The 17,540-nt window shown below is 37.6% G+C and overlaps 1 protein-coding gene across 2 annotated transcripts in view; it reads left to right on the top strand.

Annotated features, from left to right (window-relative positions):
• LOC138695026 (proton channel OtopLc-like) overlaps window positions 1–17,540 on the top strand; it is a 139,621-nt gene that overhangs the window by 21,056 nt on the left and 101,025 nt on the right. For both annotated transcript variants that reach the window (XM_069819346.1, XM_069819345.1), the window contains exon 2: window positions 7,903–8,153. In XM_069819346.1, coding sequence (XP_069675447.1) covers window positions 7,924–8,153 — 230 coding nt within the window. In that variant the 5' untranslated portion in view covers window positions 7,903–7,923. The remainder of the gene's footprint in view (window positions 1–7,902; window positions 8,154–17,540) is intronic.

Raw genomic sequence — 17,540 nt, 5'->3', positions numbered from 1 at the left:
TAATTAAATCAGACATATTATAGCCCTGTACAAATAGTTACACAAAATATATAAGTTACATAATTATGACATAAAATACACACATTGCATTAAATGTGTATGACGATAAAAATCATATTTATATTATACAAATACAAAGATATATTTTATTTTTATTTTAGTGGGTTATTTTACGACGCTTTATCAACAGCTTAGGTTATTTAGCGTCTGAATGAGATGAAGGTGATAATGCCGGTGAAATGAGTCCGGGGTCCAATACCGAAAGTTACCCAGCATTTGCTCATATTGGGAAAAAACCTCAACCAGGTAACTTGCCCCGACCGGGAATCGAACCCGGGACACCTGGTTTCGCGGCCTGACGCGCTAACCGTTACTCCACAAGTGTGGACTACAAAGATATAAGATAAAATAGATATAATATATAGAAATAGATACACCATATATGAAATGCAGACATATTACATACAGTACTTTCCCAGGACATACCACACACACACTTGTTACTTAAAAAAAATAAGTGAGCATTTCGTAGAAATATACATATTACTTTTAAGGAGTATATGCCATAAAAATGACATGAAATAGACATGACATACAAGTGCATGTTCAATACATAAGACATAGACATATTATACACAATACACAGAAAAGACAAATAAAAAGGAAAATTACATAAAAACATATATGATACGAAACAGTGATATTATAGCTACTATTATTTTATATATATTATTTTAATGTACCGAAGTACATATGATATTTCCATGCAGATATTCTGCGTTATCATACGATGAAAGAGTAATGGAACGGAGAAAAATTCTCTCCGGCGCCTGGATTTGAACCCGGGTTTTCAGCTCTACGTGCTGATGCTTTATCCACTAAGCCACACCGGATACAACTCCGACGCCGGTCAGAATCGTCTCAGATTAAGCTCCAACTCTTGGGTTCCCTCTAGTGGCCGCCCTCTGCACTACGTCATAGATGTCTATGAACGCAGGACCGAAGTCCACACATGTGCTGAGGTGCACTCGATATGAGTGACTAGTTGGCCGGGATCCGACGGAATAAGCGCCGTCTTAAATCACGAAGTGATTTACGCATATCATATATATATATATATATATATATATATATATATATTATTTTAATGTACCGAAGTACATATGATATTTCCATGCAGATATTCTGCGTCATCATACGATGAAAGAATAATGGAACGGAGAAAAATTCTCTCCGGCGCCGGGATTTGAACCCGGGTTTTCAGTTCTACGTGCTGATGCTTTATCCACTAAGCCACACCGGATACAACTCCGACGCCGGTCAGAATCGTCTCAGATTAAGCTCCAACTCTTGGGTTCCCTCTAGTGGCCGCCCTCTGCATTACGTCATAGATGTCTATGAACGCAGGACCGAAGTCCACACATGTGCTGAGGTGCACTCGATATGAGTGACTATTTGGCCGGGATCCGACGGAATAAGCGCCGTCTTAAATCACGAAGTGATTTACGCATATCATATATATATATATATATATATATATATATATATATATATATATTATTTTAATGTACCGAAGTACATATGATATTTCCATGCAGATATTCTGCGTCATCATACGATGAAAGAGTAATGGAACGGAGAAAAATTCTCTCCGGCGCCGGGATTTGAACCCGGGTTTTCAGTTCTACGTGCTGATGCTTTATCCACTAAGCCACACCGGATACAACTCCGACGCCGGTCAGAATCGTCTCAGATTAAGCTCCAACTCTTGGGTTCCCTCTAGTGGCCGCCCTCTGCATTACGTCATAGATGTCTATGAACGCAGGACCGAAGTCCACACATGTGCTGAGGTGCACTCGATATGAATGACTAGTTGGCCGGGATCCGACGGAATAAGCGCCGTCTTAAATCACGAAGTGATTTACGCACATCATATATATTATTTTAATGTACCGAAGTACATATGATATTTCCATGCAGATATTCTGCGTCATCATACGATGATGCATCAGCACGTAGAACTGAAAACCCGGGTTCAAATCCCGGCGCCGGAGAGAATTTTTCTCCGTTCCATTACTCTTTCATCGTACTATTATTTTGATTATTACCATTATTCTTAATAGTAGTAGTATCTCCTTTTATTGCAGCCTGTTTTGCCCTGTTGCATGTTAGATATGATTAAAAAAAAATAGAACCTGAAAATATATACAAACAAAATCAACACATTCATGTACCCTTTCTAATTGCATTAACTACAATTTCTCTTACTATGGCAGAAACATATGAACTTGCTATTTATAGTGAATTTCACCGGCATTATCACCTTCATCACATACAGATGCTGAATAACCTTAGATGTTGATAAAGCGTCGTAAAATAACCTACTAAAATAAAAAAAATCACCATCACCACCACACCGCTATTTCGAAGATCTGGAATAATAACCTACAGGTATAAGCTAATGTTGATCGGCATAATTCTACTTGGTTCCATTTGTTTGAACATTTTCGTGGCCCTAAACTACGAAGGACGTAAGCTACGCGTCAATATTTATTTAATTCGACGCTTTCCTCGCGGATACTTGAAAAGCTCTCGACGCGAGATAGCAGCGTCTGGAAAGAAGTTTATTCGTGAAGAGGCAGTCCGGGACACTTCGTTCAATTGTTACTCGTCCAGCAGAAACATCTGTTGAGCTTGCTTCATTCTTTTATAACTCAATTCAGAGTTGAGGGATTGAATAAATTTATGTATCCTACCGCATAGTTTGCAAACACATAAAGTGGATGTTAATCAACTTAAATATGGTTACTGCATCTTTATTAAGTACTACAAACTTCTGGTAAATATGTCCGTTCATCTGAGTGCAATCGCTTAGCTGTAGTTTCACAAAGCAAACTTTTATTTTGAATTGTAAAATGTAACGAAACGTGATTGAATGTAATCACCGCCGAGAGAGACTCGGTGAGGCTTTTCTAATCTGATTTGCTGCTTCCGGCTCAAGGACTACCATTTCTAAATTGCCATTTGAAATAAAAGGGTCGCATGTAGGAGAAACGTAAAATTGTCGGAATTCGACTGCTGTATTGTGCGCCCTAAACAAAGCTATTAAGCATACAACCCAAAAGTTACGAGCGAGAATTGGAAACTGCACATCACAAATATTTTACCGCCTTTCGGATGCCGGCAAACAGCGATCATAATCAAAGTCATAACTGCATCATCCCACTTACAATATGGATCATTTCATAAGCATTTAAATTCTAATGTTATATATCAATATGTTAAATCTTTCAATCTTATGGCTTACCGCGAAATATAAAACAAATTAACTCAGTGAATAATTTCGAGGGAAAAATTGTTCCGGGGCCGGAAAGTTATACCTGAAAGCTTCATTTGCATAATACACGTCACTGTACGTTACAGAAAAAAACCACAATTTAAGTTACACAAAGTTAGTGTGCACTCAATGTTGGTTGCTTGTCAGCGCACTTTGAGGTCTGTGGATATAGAGGGAAAAATTGGATCGGTGTTTGGTAGAGTTTCCGGGTAGCTCAGTTGGTAGAACGTTGGTACGTTTAACCAAAGGTCCCGGGTTCGATATCCGGCCCCAGAACAATTTTTCCCTTGAAATTATTCAAATCTGCTTTACAGGGAGCTTTACCTGAAAGACTAGATTTGCATAATATATACGTCACTGTGTACGTTAACAGAAAACCACAATTCCAAGTCACACAGAGTTTGTGTGCACTCGATGTGGGTCTCTGGCGTTTCGTCAGCCCACGCGAGTTGTGTGGATATAAAGGGAAAAGTTGAGACGGTGTTGGGTGGAATTCCCGGGTAGCTCAGTTGGTAGAGCGCTGGTACGTTCAACCAGAAGTCCCGGGATCGACACCTGGCCCCGGAACAATTTTTCCCTTCAAATTATTCAATAGCGAAGATTGTTTTTCTCCGATCCGTGCGATTCGTCCGATGAGTGCGATACGATGCAGTCAACGCGTACCTTTAGTCTCCGCAAAAATGATCTTAATGTATCTATCCAATCTATCTACCAATAACCAAAAAGTATTTAAAAATAGGTTTAAGGACTTTACTAATAGACGGTAGTATATTATACACACTATTGAAAGGGTGTAATTGATATTTTGTTATTTGAAGTGTTGTAGCAGTGAAGAAGTGTGTTGTGTCAGTGAAGTGTGTTGTGTAAGTGAAGTGTGTTTGTGTCGTGCAGCTTTATAGTTTATAGTGGCAGTGCAAAGTATTTGAACAGTGAAATGTTTTTGAAGTGTTTGTGAAATCAGGATAGAATCATTGAAATGTGTTGTAGTTCCAGTGCAGTGAGTGAGTTGACAGCGAAATGAGTGTAGTGCTGAAAGGTACTGCAGGTATGAACATATCATACTCGTGGGTTTTAGTTCGAACTCAGGGGTAAGATGCAAATTAGATTTACTTTAAATGTTATTTTAAGTCACCGGTCGTCAGCACAGAGCACCCTAGAGGTAGCATCCCTTACACGCGGAGAACACAGTGCACGATGGTACACTCGTAGCTGCTAGCGGGTATGCTCTCTACCTCTTCCTGCTGCACGAAAGGGCGCACGGGACGGCTCCGTTTACTCTTTGCACATTTCAGCGAGTGCTGACGACCACTGTTTTAAGTGATTGTGCTTCATTTAATTTAGGATACTCCCTGTATTATTATCATTATTATTACTATTAATTTATTATTAATTGTATTTTTTAATAATTGTGTTTATTATTGTCATTATTGAGCGTAATTAATTACCACTGCCACCGGGTATATACCCATTTGCAGTGTGAATACATACATACATACATACATACATACATACATACATACATACATACATACATACATACATACATACATACGGGCTATTCTATATAAAATCGATTAGTAAAAAACCTCGCATTTTTTTATACTCTAATTTTTTCCCCTACTTATACAAGATGCTGAGGGGAGTGCATTTTAAAAAATATAGTATCGAAAGTCAAACGGTTTTCGTATTATTGAGCGACAAATTTAGCGTATTTTATAAAAACAAGCCTCTTTCAGCGCTCAGAACTCTGGGACCATTTATTGCAGAACATTGAACGAGAGCTTATTTTGAAGCTGACATTTGGTAGGTTATGTTAAAAAGTAATCCTTATTTTTATTGTACACAGAGAGACAGATAATCTGGTTTTTAATTGCTCTTAGGCTTATTGGCCATTTGTAAAAATGTAAAACAATATTGAGAAAAAAACCTTACATTATTAAGAGGGATTCGGCATTGTTTGCTTAATGGTACGGCAATAAGTTTCGAGGGTATTAAATAGATTATTTTCACACGCCTAGACTTGAATGGCGCAGTACTGTACGCACTGGCCGAGAGCTGAAGATAAGCGAGCGTTGGGCGTCATTTGACTCCTGTGTTTATGAAAACCTGTGATAAAGCTAGCACAGCCATGACTGCTAGACGACACATCACGTGTTTGTCTCCTGCCCTTGCTTGTCTCGGCTAGCTCCCGTGTCACAGTCAGCTGGTTAGTTCACGCGTGTACTATTCATTTTCTTTATTTGATATTTTCAATACTTTCTTATCAACATACCATCAGTAAAAAATATGTGTTTATTTGTACTTTCAATGTAGAATCTAACTATATATTTTTAAAATATTTTTTCCTAGCCAAAGGCGTCTTAATGAGGAAAAATCTAAATTTCTCCATTTCCATAAAAAGTAAGAAAATCTGTTTATATGTCAATATAAACTTTAACTTTTCCGCATCAAAATAAACCATGATTTTGATCATTGGGTGAGCTACAACAGTTTAAAGTTGCTAATTTTACGAAAATACGATAAATTTAAATATTTTTAATTTAAACACTATGAAGTTCTGATGCCTCAAACTTTGCACAAAGCATTGTATCACTGTTCTCTACGTACAAAAAAAGTTTCATTGTATTTAGAAATTGTAAGGTCAATTTTCTGTATATTTCATTCGATTTGAGATGGAATAGCTCATACATACATACATACATACATACATACATACATACATACATACATACATACATACATACATACATACATACATACATACATACATACATACATACCAGTGGCGGCTGATTGACAGAGGCATGTGAGGCCGGGCCTCAGTCACTTGGCTTAACAGAAATCAAATTTTGTTTTTTTATATAATGTATTAGTTATTTGAATGAAGCATATATCGCTGTAGAAGCATTTTAAAACTTTGTGATGTATATAGACCTATTTTGCAGTGAAATTTACTCCTGAGGCCAGAATCGCCCGTGCCGGTTCTGGTTGTGATGTATATAGACCTGTTTTGCAGTAAAATTTGTTCCTGAGCGCCAGAATCGTTCGTGCCGGGTCTGTTTTCTGAATTTCCTGTATTTTCGCGGGGTTTGAGCTTGCGCTTAAAACGTTGTAGCCGAGGCACTATTCGTCTGGCCTCGTGGCCTGGTCAGGTTTCACTCCTCACATCCATGGGCCGGCCTCAAGGGTAGAGTGGGGTGGCGTGGTGACTTGTCTTCCTAAATACGTCATAAATAACACAAATTCCAGCTCTTTGGCAGGCAGAGACCCACTCTATTTCCTCCCCTTGTTTATGACTTAAGCGAGGGTGTTGTACTATTGTATTTCGTAGTACAGTAGTGAATCTGGGCCAATGTTGTTATGTGTTTCGGGAAAATATAAACAGAAACAAATGCGAGAAATAATGCTGGTGTTGTTAATTCATTGTTAGAGTGTCCTTTTTCAAGAAGAAATAATATTGAAAGAAAGGAAGTTTTAAATAAAAAGAGAGTCTACCGAGATATCTACGACATCGCTGACAATTTTTCTGACAGATAATCTTAAAACGCGAGTTTCTATTGCATCCTGGTATGGGCAACATAAATGGTTAAGTGGTAATGTGGTGTAAAATAAACTTCTCTGTTGGCCTTGTTCGTTGCTGTCAAGGGGGAAAAAAAAAAATAACAGAAAGGAGGGGATTTTCAACACATAATGTGAGTTGCTTCATCACACTGAAACAATCACTGAAACTCACAGCATAACAGCTTATTTGGTGAGTGGCATTATTTTCCATCAATAGCAGACTAATAATAATAGACTAATAATAATAATACTAATAATAATAATAATACAGTAATCATGATATTAATAATATAACAATAATTAATATCATAAATAAACATTTCCTATCGGAGGCACTTAAACTAGTTGCATCTGGCCTCTCCGAGGATTTCGATCACCGGCCGCTACTGATACATACATACATAATACATACATACATAATCTGATACATTCTTCTGCCCCGAACTTTTCTCCTTTCATGTATACCTTATTTTATTTCAAGGAGTGCAGTTCGGTGGCTCCTTTGAACACCCATTTACAGATTTATGACTTCCTACACAAACACCTCTGACAATTCCATCCTGTCCCCTCGTCCCAACATTGCACAGTTGTCACAATCCTGATGACCTTCGAAATTATGCAGTGAAACTGACGGGATTCTTGGAATTCGGAAAAGATGCGGCAACTCTGCCTCCACGTGGATTTGACGGGCACCTGTCAATTCTACTGAACGAGGGCTGTGATTGGTTATTAACAAGAGAAGACAAGATTTCCGTCACAGTAAGGAAGACATTTATTTATGACAACCAATTAGTAGGGGGCAGTAGAAGGTCTGTCGGCAAAGTCCTTTCTATGAAACTGCACTCCATGAAAAAAAAAATAGATTATATGAGCCACCGATACGAGATAGACTTTATCCAGCTTTTTGGTGTCGTTTCAAAATACTGACAAAGAATGTTGACTGAATCGCTTTATAGGACGATTCGACCCATGCTATCTAGAGTGCTCTCTCTCGTCTGTCGCAGGACGCGTCGTGGTGATGGACGATGGAGGACAGCTCTCCCGACCTGAGTCTGAAGCTGCGCCGTCGTTCAAGCGACTCGCGCGATTCCTTCTACATGGACTTCGCGCAGGGGATCGACTCTGATATCGAGGAGGTCATCTCGGGGGCGGCCGCCCCGCCGCAAGGGGACGGCGATGACGTGACGCTGCCCCCTCCCCCCGACGTCGTCATCGGGCCCGAGGACCTGCTCGCCGCCGACGAGGATGCCGAGAGGTATGTGAGCGTAGAGGCCTTTCCTTCGATGTTGCTGATAACTGGAGACCTACCTTCTTCGTTTTATCTTTTAGTGCAAATCGGTGTTATTTTTTAAAATGGGCTAAGTGTTTTTGAAGAAAATCTGTGTCACTTTCACAGGTTTTCCGCAATACTATGATATATTTAAATGATTTTCGGCGTTATAGATTTTATGGCGAAAAATCTTCTTGCATGTAAATCAGTATTTTTTTTTTTTTATCTGTAACAGGGCAAAATTCCACTTATACTAGACAGTACTAAATTACATTTACTTATTCCATAAAATGAAAAAAAGGAAAAAAAAAAAAAAAAAAGAGGTAAATACAGATCAATGGCAAGCTAAGTGTAATACTGGGTAAGCTGAAAAAATGTGCTTATCTTGTATCTTTTTATAGAGCAGATATTTTTAGGCTATTAAAATTAATTTTTTTGACACATACCCCAACAAGAAGATGATGACTACTCTGTTAGCAGACTGACTATATATAGTAGTGTCAAGTAGTCAGAAATTTTACTACAATTTGTCTCTTTATATTGCATCATAATTTCATTGGTTTGATCTTGAAGTTCATTGTACACTTTTCGAAGAACGGAATAGAATTCACCTTTCCCACTATCTGCGTTACTGATTGTCATGAATCCTGGACTGAACACTTCAAGTGCTGAATACAACTCGCGGAAAAGAAAAATCCAGAAAAAGGAGAACCAAACTCCGTTATGTCGCGCTGTTATTCGCAAGAAGTTGATAATTTTTCTTCTATATTATGTTTTTAATATTCCTTTCACTTCTTTCTTTCTCTCTCCCCCTCTCTCTTTTTCCCTTTTTCTCTCTTTATCTCTCTCTTTTTCTTTCTTTATCTCTCTCTTTCTTGCTTTCTCTCGCTTTCTTTATTTCCCTTTCTTTCTCTCTTTCTCCCCTTTCTTTCTCTTTTCTCTCTCTTTCTTTCTTTCTTTTTTCTCTCTCTTTCTCTTCTCTCTATATTTCTTTCTCTTTCTTTCGTTCTCTTTCTCTCTTTCTCTTTCTTGCTTCCTTTCTTTATTTCTCTCATTCTCTTTCTTGCTTTCTTTCTCTCTCTTTCTCTTTCTTACTTTCTCTCTCTTTCTCTTTCTTGATTTCTTTCTCTCTTTCTTTTTCTTGCTTTCTTTCTCTCTGTCTCTTTCTCTTTCTCGCTTTCTTTCTCTCTCTCTTTCTTTCTCTTTCTTGCTTTCTTTCTCTCTCTCTTTCTTTCTCTTTCTTGCTTTCTTTCTCTCTCTCTTTCTTGCTGTCTTTCTCTTTCTTACTTTCTTTTTCTCTAGCTTTCTTTCTCTTTCTCTCTTTCTTTGTTTCTTTTTTTCTCTCTTTCTCATTCTTTGTATTTCTCTCTTTTCAATTCTTTCTTTCTTTCTCTCTTTCTCCTTTTTCCTTCCTTTACTTTTTTCTTTATTCCATTTCTGGTTACGTTACTTGCACGATCCTTTTATTTCTTCTTCAGTTTTTCCTCTTACGTTCACCTCTTTCCCATGTTCTCTTTATTTCTTTCCTAATTAAATATTTTTCTTCCACTTCCATGTTTTCTGTCTTTTACTTTTGTTTCTGGACATGAATTCCTTGTTCAAATATCTCCATTATAATCACAGAATTGTGTAGAAGCTCTCTTCAGTTGTCCGATAACAACAATTACATCTCCGACGCCAGACAGGCAGTCTGTTGTTTGCTGATCAGAGGGCGTGTTCATGAACCTGCGTAAACAGGAAGCAAACTGGCATTGTAATAGTGACAGTAGAGCATCAACCTGTAGCCAACACGTCTCGCTGCTCTTTACAAATAGGCCACATTATAAAGCTAATTAATTTCTATTAGACTATTTATAGTATAGCTGTAGCCTACAAGAAACAAACGCAATTTTTCTTGTTATAGTGGAGTTTTGCGCTCAAGTACACGAAGGAATTTTCACAAGTTATTTTGCACCGGACAATCGGTATTTCAAATTGTGCCGGAACTACGACGAGTTCATTTAAACCACTTCTCAATTTTTAAATGAATTCCATCTCTCTGTTTTGTATCACGAAATTAGTTTTTCGCAAATCAAATTTAAATTTCATCTCAACATTATAACCATTAAAGTTGGATATGTACACTCATGGAAACAGAAAGTGGCCGGTCGTGTTTTTTCTTTTTTAATTGACCGTCAAACGATACAGTTATCGGCATAAATTCTACATGACCACAACAATATAATGATTAAAATTGATACTTTCACAACCATACAGAACAAATGGTAATGTAACTGCTTTTCAGATTCTAACTTCCAGGTTTTTCGATAGCAGACTAGATGATAAAAGCTTCTCATCCGAATAATAGCAGGCATTATCCTCATTTATTCTGCGTTTAATTTCCTCTCGAGTGTCATTTATGTTTGTTACTGTTGCTCCAAGGTACTTGAATTTTTTGCATCTTTTCATAGGATAAATTTCCAATTTCCATTTCGTAGGGTAGAGTAGCATAAATCGCACCACTGCTATTTAAAAGAAATTACTATGGTAGTGTGGCATCTAGTGGTATTGTTACAATCTACCATATGAACTTCCACCATGTCACTTGATTTCTGCTACTTCTTTGTGCTAGTAACGTGGTGATAGAGTATTTAATATAATCGCTCAGGTGGATGTAAATTTAGCTAACATTTTGTAACTAAATAACGGATTTGTATGCAAAGGAATCCATAATCTTAAGATGTCATTGGTTAAAAGAAATATTAAAGAACATTTAACTTAGTACGATTTTCGAACATGTCGTGATTATAGGCTAGAATGAAGGAAATAATAACTTATGACGTAGTTTCTTAATTCGCACCACTTTGTAGGTGCCTAATTCGCACCGGTGCGATATGAGCAACTGTAGCAATTCTAGCCGTACAAAAGAAGGCCCGAAATTTTTAACTGAACGTGGAATGCATCAGGTGGGTGCAATATCAAGTGGTGAAAAGGGGGTTAATACAACAAGTGTGTGTTGTACAAGCGCACCAGATATTTTGTGCCACCTATGAAAATTTTTAAACGTCAAACAGTGCATTCTACGTTATCAGCTGGTGTTCTTCCAGGATCGTTATTTGTTTGCTCTAATTCAGGTTACATCAACAGTGAACTATTTGTCGAATAGCTCAAACATTCTATTTACCACTCAAACCTGCCATAGTAAAAAGTGCTGCTTCTGTATGTCCACCTAAACGAACCATTCCAAAAATTTAGAAGCTAGATTATCTCGGGAAAATGGTGTGCTCCTGTTTCAGCTTCCTCGTCATAATACTCAGAGGTCCAACCTTAAGATCTTTCTATCTTCAAACCATTTCAGACAGCTAAATCATGAAGCAGTTCTTAGGTGGCTTCGAGATAATCGTGGAGAAAAGGTGACGCAGTTTACAGTTTGAACTGCCTGGTGAAGCACATGGCAAATGTGTAGCAATAAAAAATGCATTCAGGAAGTTTAAATGTTACGTAATTTATGCTCTATTTTTTCAATTTCATTTGGAGATGCGTTACTCTCTTTCATTAATTTCAATAAACTTGTAATTTGCATTTATTACATTATTCATATTAAATACTGTTCAATATGTTCAATGTTAAAAGCTTTCCTTCATCCTGTTCCCTGCAGTTAAAGAGGTGCGATTTAAGAAACCGCAGGTGCTATTTAGGAAACTAGTTGCCTAAATGGCACCACTGACAAGTGTTTTCAAAATGTCATTCTACTTAAAAAATATTAAATCAAATTCAAGGATTCTTTTTTACATGGAAGGTAAACGTTCTGGGAATGTATTTCTGTAAAGGAATGCAGAAAATAATAATTTCATTGTTCAATAAAAATTATAAATGCTAAAGTGGTGCGATATACGCAACCTTACCCTACTATGTTCTAGTCACGAGACATAATCATATACTTCGTTCTTTCGGGATTTATTTCCAAACATATCTCTTTACTTTCTTCAATTAAAATTCCCGTGTTTTCCCTAATCGTTTGTGGATTTTCTCCTAATATATTCACGTCATCGCATAAACAAGTAGGTAACCTGTTGAATTCCAAACCCTCTCTGTTTTTTCTGGACTTTCGTAATAGTATGCAGTTGATACAGCGTCGTTAAAGAACCGAGTAAAACAATGGCGAGTAGCATGTCGAAGCTGCTTAATAATTATTAAAATTGTAAAAAAACTCTCAAAACTTCAGAAAAGTGATTAGGCCTATCTGTTGATAAGAAGCCTCAGAATTGTTACCTAGGCTCGAATTCTGGTACTTCTAGAGCTGGCACAACACAGGACGATTGATCCGATCTGGAGCGCGAACAGATCTGGTATTGGCCCAGAACGCTGCATCGTGCATCCTCGTCTTGCGTAACCATGCGACAGGTTTGTCTACTTACGCAGCTCCCCGCCCCTTACCATTGGAATTTGTATCCAGAGACCACCTTAACCCGGTGTGAGGTTACAGGGACTCCCTTTTACAAGGCTGTCGAGATATTTTTGCTCTTACGAAGCTCATACACGAAGCAGTTGCCACACGAGAGGAACCTCGACAAGATTGTGCTGTGTCTCCCTCGCTGCCATTCACTTTATTCAATATTAATGTCCGTCCGAGACTCCCCTTCCCCTAGTGACCTCCTTCGGCCAGTTTCCCCCCAGCCAAATTGCCGAATGCACTTGGATCCCCCCCTACCCCCCAGGTGTCGCCATGACATGTCCATTTCAGCCACTTTGTCGACACAGAATGCAACAGTCATCCTAAAGCAGCGGTGGCGAAAATGTAATCGTGCGCCGAGCCACTGTGTAACCTGCAACGTGCATAGCACCTATGCAGGGAGGCGGACACCCGAAGGGGAAGTGAAGCAACTGTCTGACTTAACGGATTTTCATTTCCTTACGTCAAGCACTTAAATATAATTTTATACAAGGCTACAATAGTAATATACGTTACAAGAGCGGTATGTTGACGTTTTCATGTTCGAGGAAAAGATTGAAAAAGCGAAACGTAGTTGAGATTTTTTAATTTCCGAGAACATGAAAACAAACATACCGCTCGTGTATCGTACATTATTTTGTGCGAAGATCGTTTATTACATACCTGAAAGATGAATTTCTAATTAGTTGCAATGAAATCTCCATGTTGGTTTCTGTTTAATGACGCCAACTTCGGAACAGCAAAATATCTTTCTTCAACATTGTTGCTGTAAAATGTTTTCTGTGTTTACTATACTCCAGCAGGCCGTGATATACGTCTGTCTTTTTTTTCCCCCAGTCTATAAATGCGAACTTAAAACAAACGGTAAGGTTATGTAATGATTTATTCTTCATTTTAATATTTTAACAATATTATTTATATAACATATTGCAGTAATAACATCGGCATCTGGAATCTCGTTGATTTTTTCACGGCTTCCTTATTGTTACTTGTATCAGGAATGCAATAAGTTTCGTGGAGTAGTAGACTTTACTTAATTTTTGCAAATATTTAAAAACAATAATTAACATTGCAATTTAGGTGAAATTGCAGTGGTAAGTTTCCAATTTATAATTATTACTATGTTAAACGTCTCTAAAAATAATATGTTAAAAGCCTAAAGCAGTAAAATGAATGTCGCGCTTAAGCGGTAAGAAGAGGGAAATTGTTATGTGTGTTACGTTGGGAATACTGAATGTGGTATTTCACACTTACCGCGTATTGGTTCTGTGCGGAAAACAAGCAAATACGCACGATCTCGCACAAACTAATATTTAGTACGTTTAACGAAGAAAGAAATGAACAATAAATGAACAATATCACAACCTAAAATTAACTGTCTTCAGAATATGTCTGCGACAAAGTTTCAAAATCAGGAATTAGGTCACTTACTGCCAGTCGTAGTTGATCACGAAGGTATTTGTCTACCAGTTGTGATCTAAGTTTGGGTTTTACTATTTTCATTGTTGAAAATAATTTTTCACAAACGTAAGTTGTAGCGAACATAGCCTCAACAGAGCAAGCGAAAGAACGAAGCTTCGGATATTTATTTTTTGGCAAAGATTTGAAAGTTCAACATTTTTCAAGTCGTTACATCTAGCTTTCAATTGACATCACATAGTAAATCAGTGAGTTCAAATTGAAGAGTTAACCGCATTATTCGTACATCTTCTGAAAAAGGGTCGTGGTACAGAGATGATGATGATGATGATGATGATGATGATAACAATAACACTTAACCTTTTAATGTTCCATCAGTAACATGTAGTATAATACCGTTTTATGTTATACAACCGTTTTCCTCGTAATACTTGTGAACAAATCATACATTTAATATTCTCATCATATTGACAGCAAAAAAAAATGCGTCCTCCCATCCTACTTGGAACTTTCGTACATGGTTTCGAGAGAGACATATGCCACTCGCAGGTCGGAGACAAATACAAATGCAACGGAGTTTGGCTCAAGTGAATGAGAGGGTGGGGGTTGGCGGATGTTAGAAGCAAGCGAAATGCACAGCTATCACTGCGAGCCACGATGTCTCGCGAGTCACTTTCTCGCCACGGCTGTCCTACAGTGAACGTCATTCTAGAGATTTACTGTGGCCTTTAGTAGGTCTGCTATTGGATCTGTGGTCCTTTGCCTTAAACCCGATCCAGACAGATCGGAATTAAGGACGATAAGAATTCTTGTTTGGACCCCTTTAGGAAGTATTAGGGGCGCTCGGAAGACTTCTGCTTGCTTTTTTTCATGTTAGTATTTTATTTATTTATTTCTCATAAATCTTGTCTGGACATGACGAATTTGTTGCATTCCAGTCAAATCCGCCATTTCCATATCAAATACAAATATAACATACCCAATAGTTTCACAAGTGAACTACAGGGTGATCCGTTTGGGTATGGATAAAATAAAAACACCGTAAAACATTTACTACTGAACTTTATTTGTTGAAACTTTGTGCATGCAACATTGAAAGATGGGAGATTCCTCAGAGCTCAACATGACCCCCATTGCGTACCCTGCACAACTCATAACGGTGATGCAATTCAGCCATGTCCGTTGTAACATAAGACGGGTGGTTTGTTGAAAAGCTTCAGTAATTTTTACTCTCAGATCATCAATGTTCCTGGGTTTCTGTGAATAGACAATGTCTTTAACAAAACGCCACACGAAGTCAGGAAGGGTTAGATCTGGGGAGTTTGGGGGCCAAACGAAGAGATAGCTGCTTCTTGTACTGGGTTTCGCCTGCGACCTCCTGCATAGTTTTTTAACACAGACCCTGTTTCTACAAATGTTCGATACCACAACGTTATGGAATCGTATTTAGGTACATTACGTACACCATACTCACGTCAAAATTCCCTTTGAACTCTTTTAACACTCTCAAATTTAGCATACCAAAGAACACATTGTGCCCGCTGTTGATTTGTAGTAGCCATTTTAATCATCAACGATTTTCATTTGTCCTTTCAGATTATGCATTGTTGTCATATATGAAAACTCTCATCTTTTAATCATAATATAACCAGCAAGAAATTTTTCCTACTATCATAATAGCTTTATAATAAATTTAGACATCGGGGGCCGTATTCATAGACATTCTTAGCTCTGGCTTCCGGTGGATGATCAGCGAATTAAAGTTTTTCGTATTCATAAACCAGTGTTAGCGATATGATATGAATCCCGTACAAGTAACCAGTCGATAGCCGGGGCTAGTTTAGCAGGCTCGTAGCGCGGGCTAGCGAAATGTCTATGAATAGCACCCCGGATGTTTAGGAAAATGTTTATTTTATTTGAATGTTCATATTTAAAGGCTTTTAGTAAATGTGCACTAATCATGAGAAATGAAGCATTATGATGAAGTTTAATCTTGCCTTTTCTTGCTCCTTTTTTGCCGTTAACGCTTTTTTTTTTGCTTTAATATGTACTTTTTTTGCCCATTTTTTGCTTTAGTATGTACTTTTTTTTTGCATTTTTCTTTATATGATTATCCACTCAACAATACTGCATTTATTTCTACGTTCGAAACTATGGAAATTGCAGTTTTTATAGTAGCCATAGATATGGGACACACTTTTGCAATGCAGCATTGTTGTTTTGCTTACTCCGGAATCGACCTTGTCCCTCTGACTCCAGCACTGTGTTGAGAACACGAAGTACACAGTCAGTTTAGCATTGTATTTGTGAGGGTACTATTGTATGGTGAAAAATGCCAAAATTGAAAACATCGGAAGCTTCTTTATATCGTCGGTGGGTAGCAGAATTTCCTGCTTTCACTACTAATGGAACGATTATTATGTAGCCACAAAACCATCCATGCCCTATGCGGGATTTGAGCCCGTGACCACAGTCTGCACTCAGGGCTATAGCCATGGGTGGGCAACTCGTGCTCCCAAATGTCAACACAATCTCAGTGCAGGTAGGACGGACTCTGTACTAGCTGTACTGTCTGTGTGCGATTCTTTCAAGACACAAGTTCGATCGCGTCTGCAGTAAGTGGCGGCTCGTTTTGAGTGAAAAACAATATAATTCCCAGATCATTTCCCTTTAGTTACGAGTAAAAAGAGAATTTTTAATTAAGAAGAGAGGTAAAGCTTTTATACTATTGCATTTTCTTACGCATGACATTTTATATTACAAATAAACAATGAAGGTTTAGTAAAGAAATACTGTCTGCATCTGCTTTAGAACAGCTAAAGGTAAAAATGGGATATCAACAAGGTGAGACTGATATCAAATATCGTTAGCACGTTGTGCGTGCGAGTTACAGAATTGCAAGACATATAATCGACTAGCTAAGAACATTTATGGATAAATTTGCAATGTGGTAGTATCATGTAGAACATAGACAACTTCACTTTCTTTGACTATAAACTATCTTGAAGAGTGATAAAAAAATCTTCTCATCAAATATAAGACCCTACTTCAAGACCTACAGCAGAATTCACTGCTAAGTTTGGAGAAACAGTGACAATTGACAAGGAATCGAAATTTTTCTGAAATCTTATTGGCTTACGTCGATAGAAAATCCTGAAAATTTATAGTTTGAATTAATAAATCTACAGAACAGCACGCTACTCAGATTCTAGCAAAATCAGGAATAGAACTGTTCATAATGTTGCCTAAGTCAGAATTTCCAAATATACTCTTTGCCTCCATATATACTGTAGGCCTATGTGCTTGAGGCAGAATTTAATACAAGAAAGAAGTATAAAATCTCTCAAAAAATACCTCCTTGAATTTGTTATTGTTTGCGAACACAGACTATTACCTTTCTGAGAACAGAGGAATACTCTATAATGTATAAAGATTTGTAAATTCTAGCGTTCTACGTTTCATATAAGATCTATAACAAGAAATATTAACAAATAGTGTAATAATAAATAAGTGTTGCAGCT

This window comes from Periplaneta americana, chromosome 2 (genome assembly GCF_040183065.1).
Source record: "Periplaneta americana isolate PAMFEO1 chromosome 2, P.americana_PAMFEO1_priV1, whole genome shotgun sequence".
Lineage (NCBI taxonomy): Eukaryota > Metazoa > Arthropoda > Insecta > Blattodea > Blattidae > Periplaneta > Periplaneta americana.
Note: the sequence above shows the minus strand (reverse complement) of the source record. Positions and strands in the feature narration are given on the sequence as shown.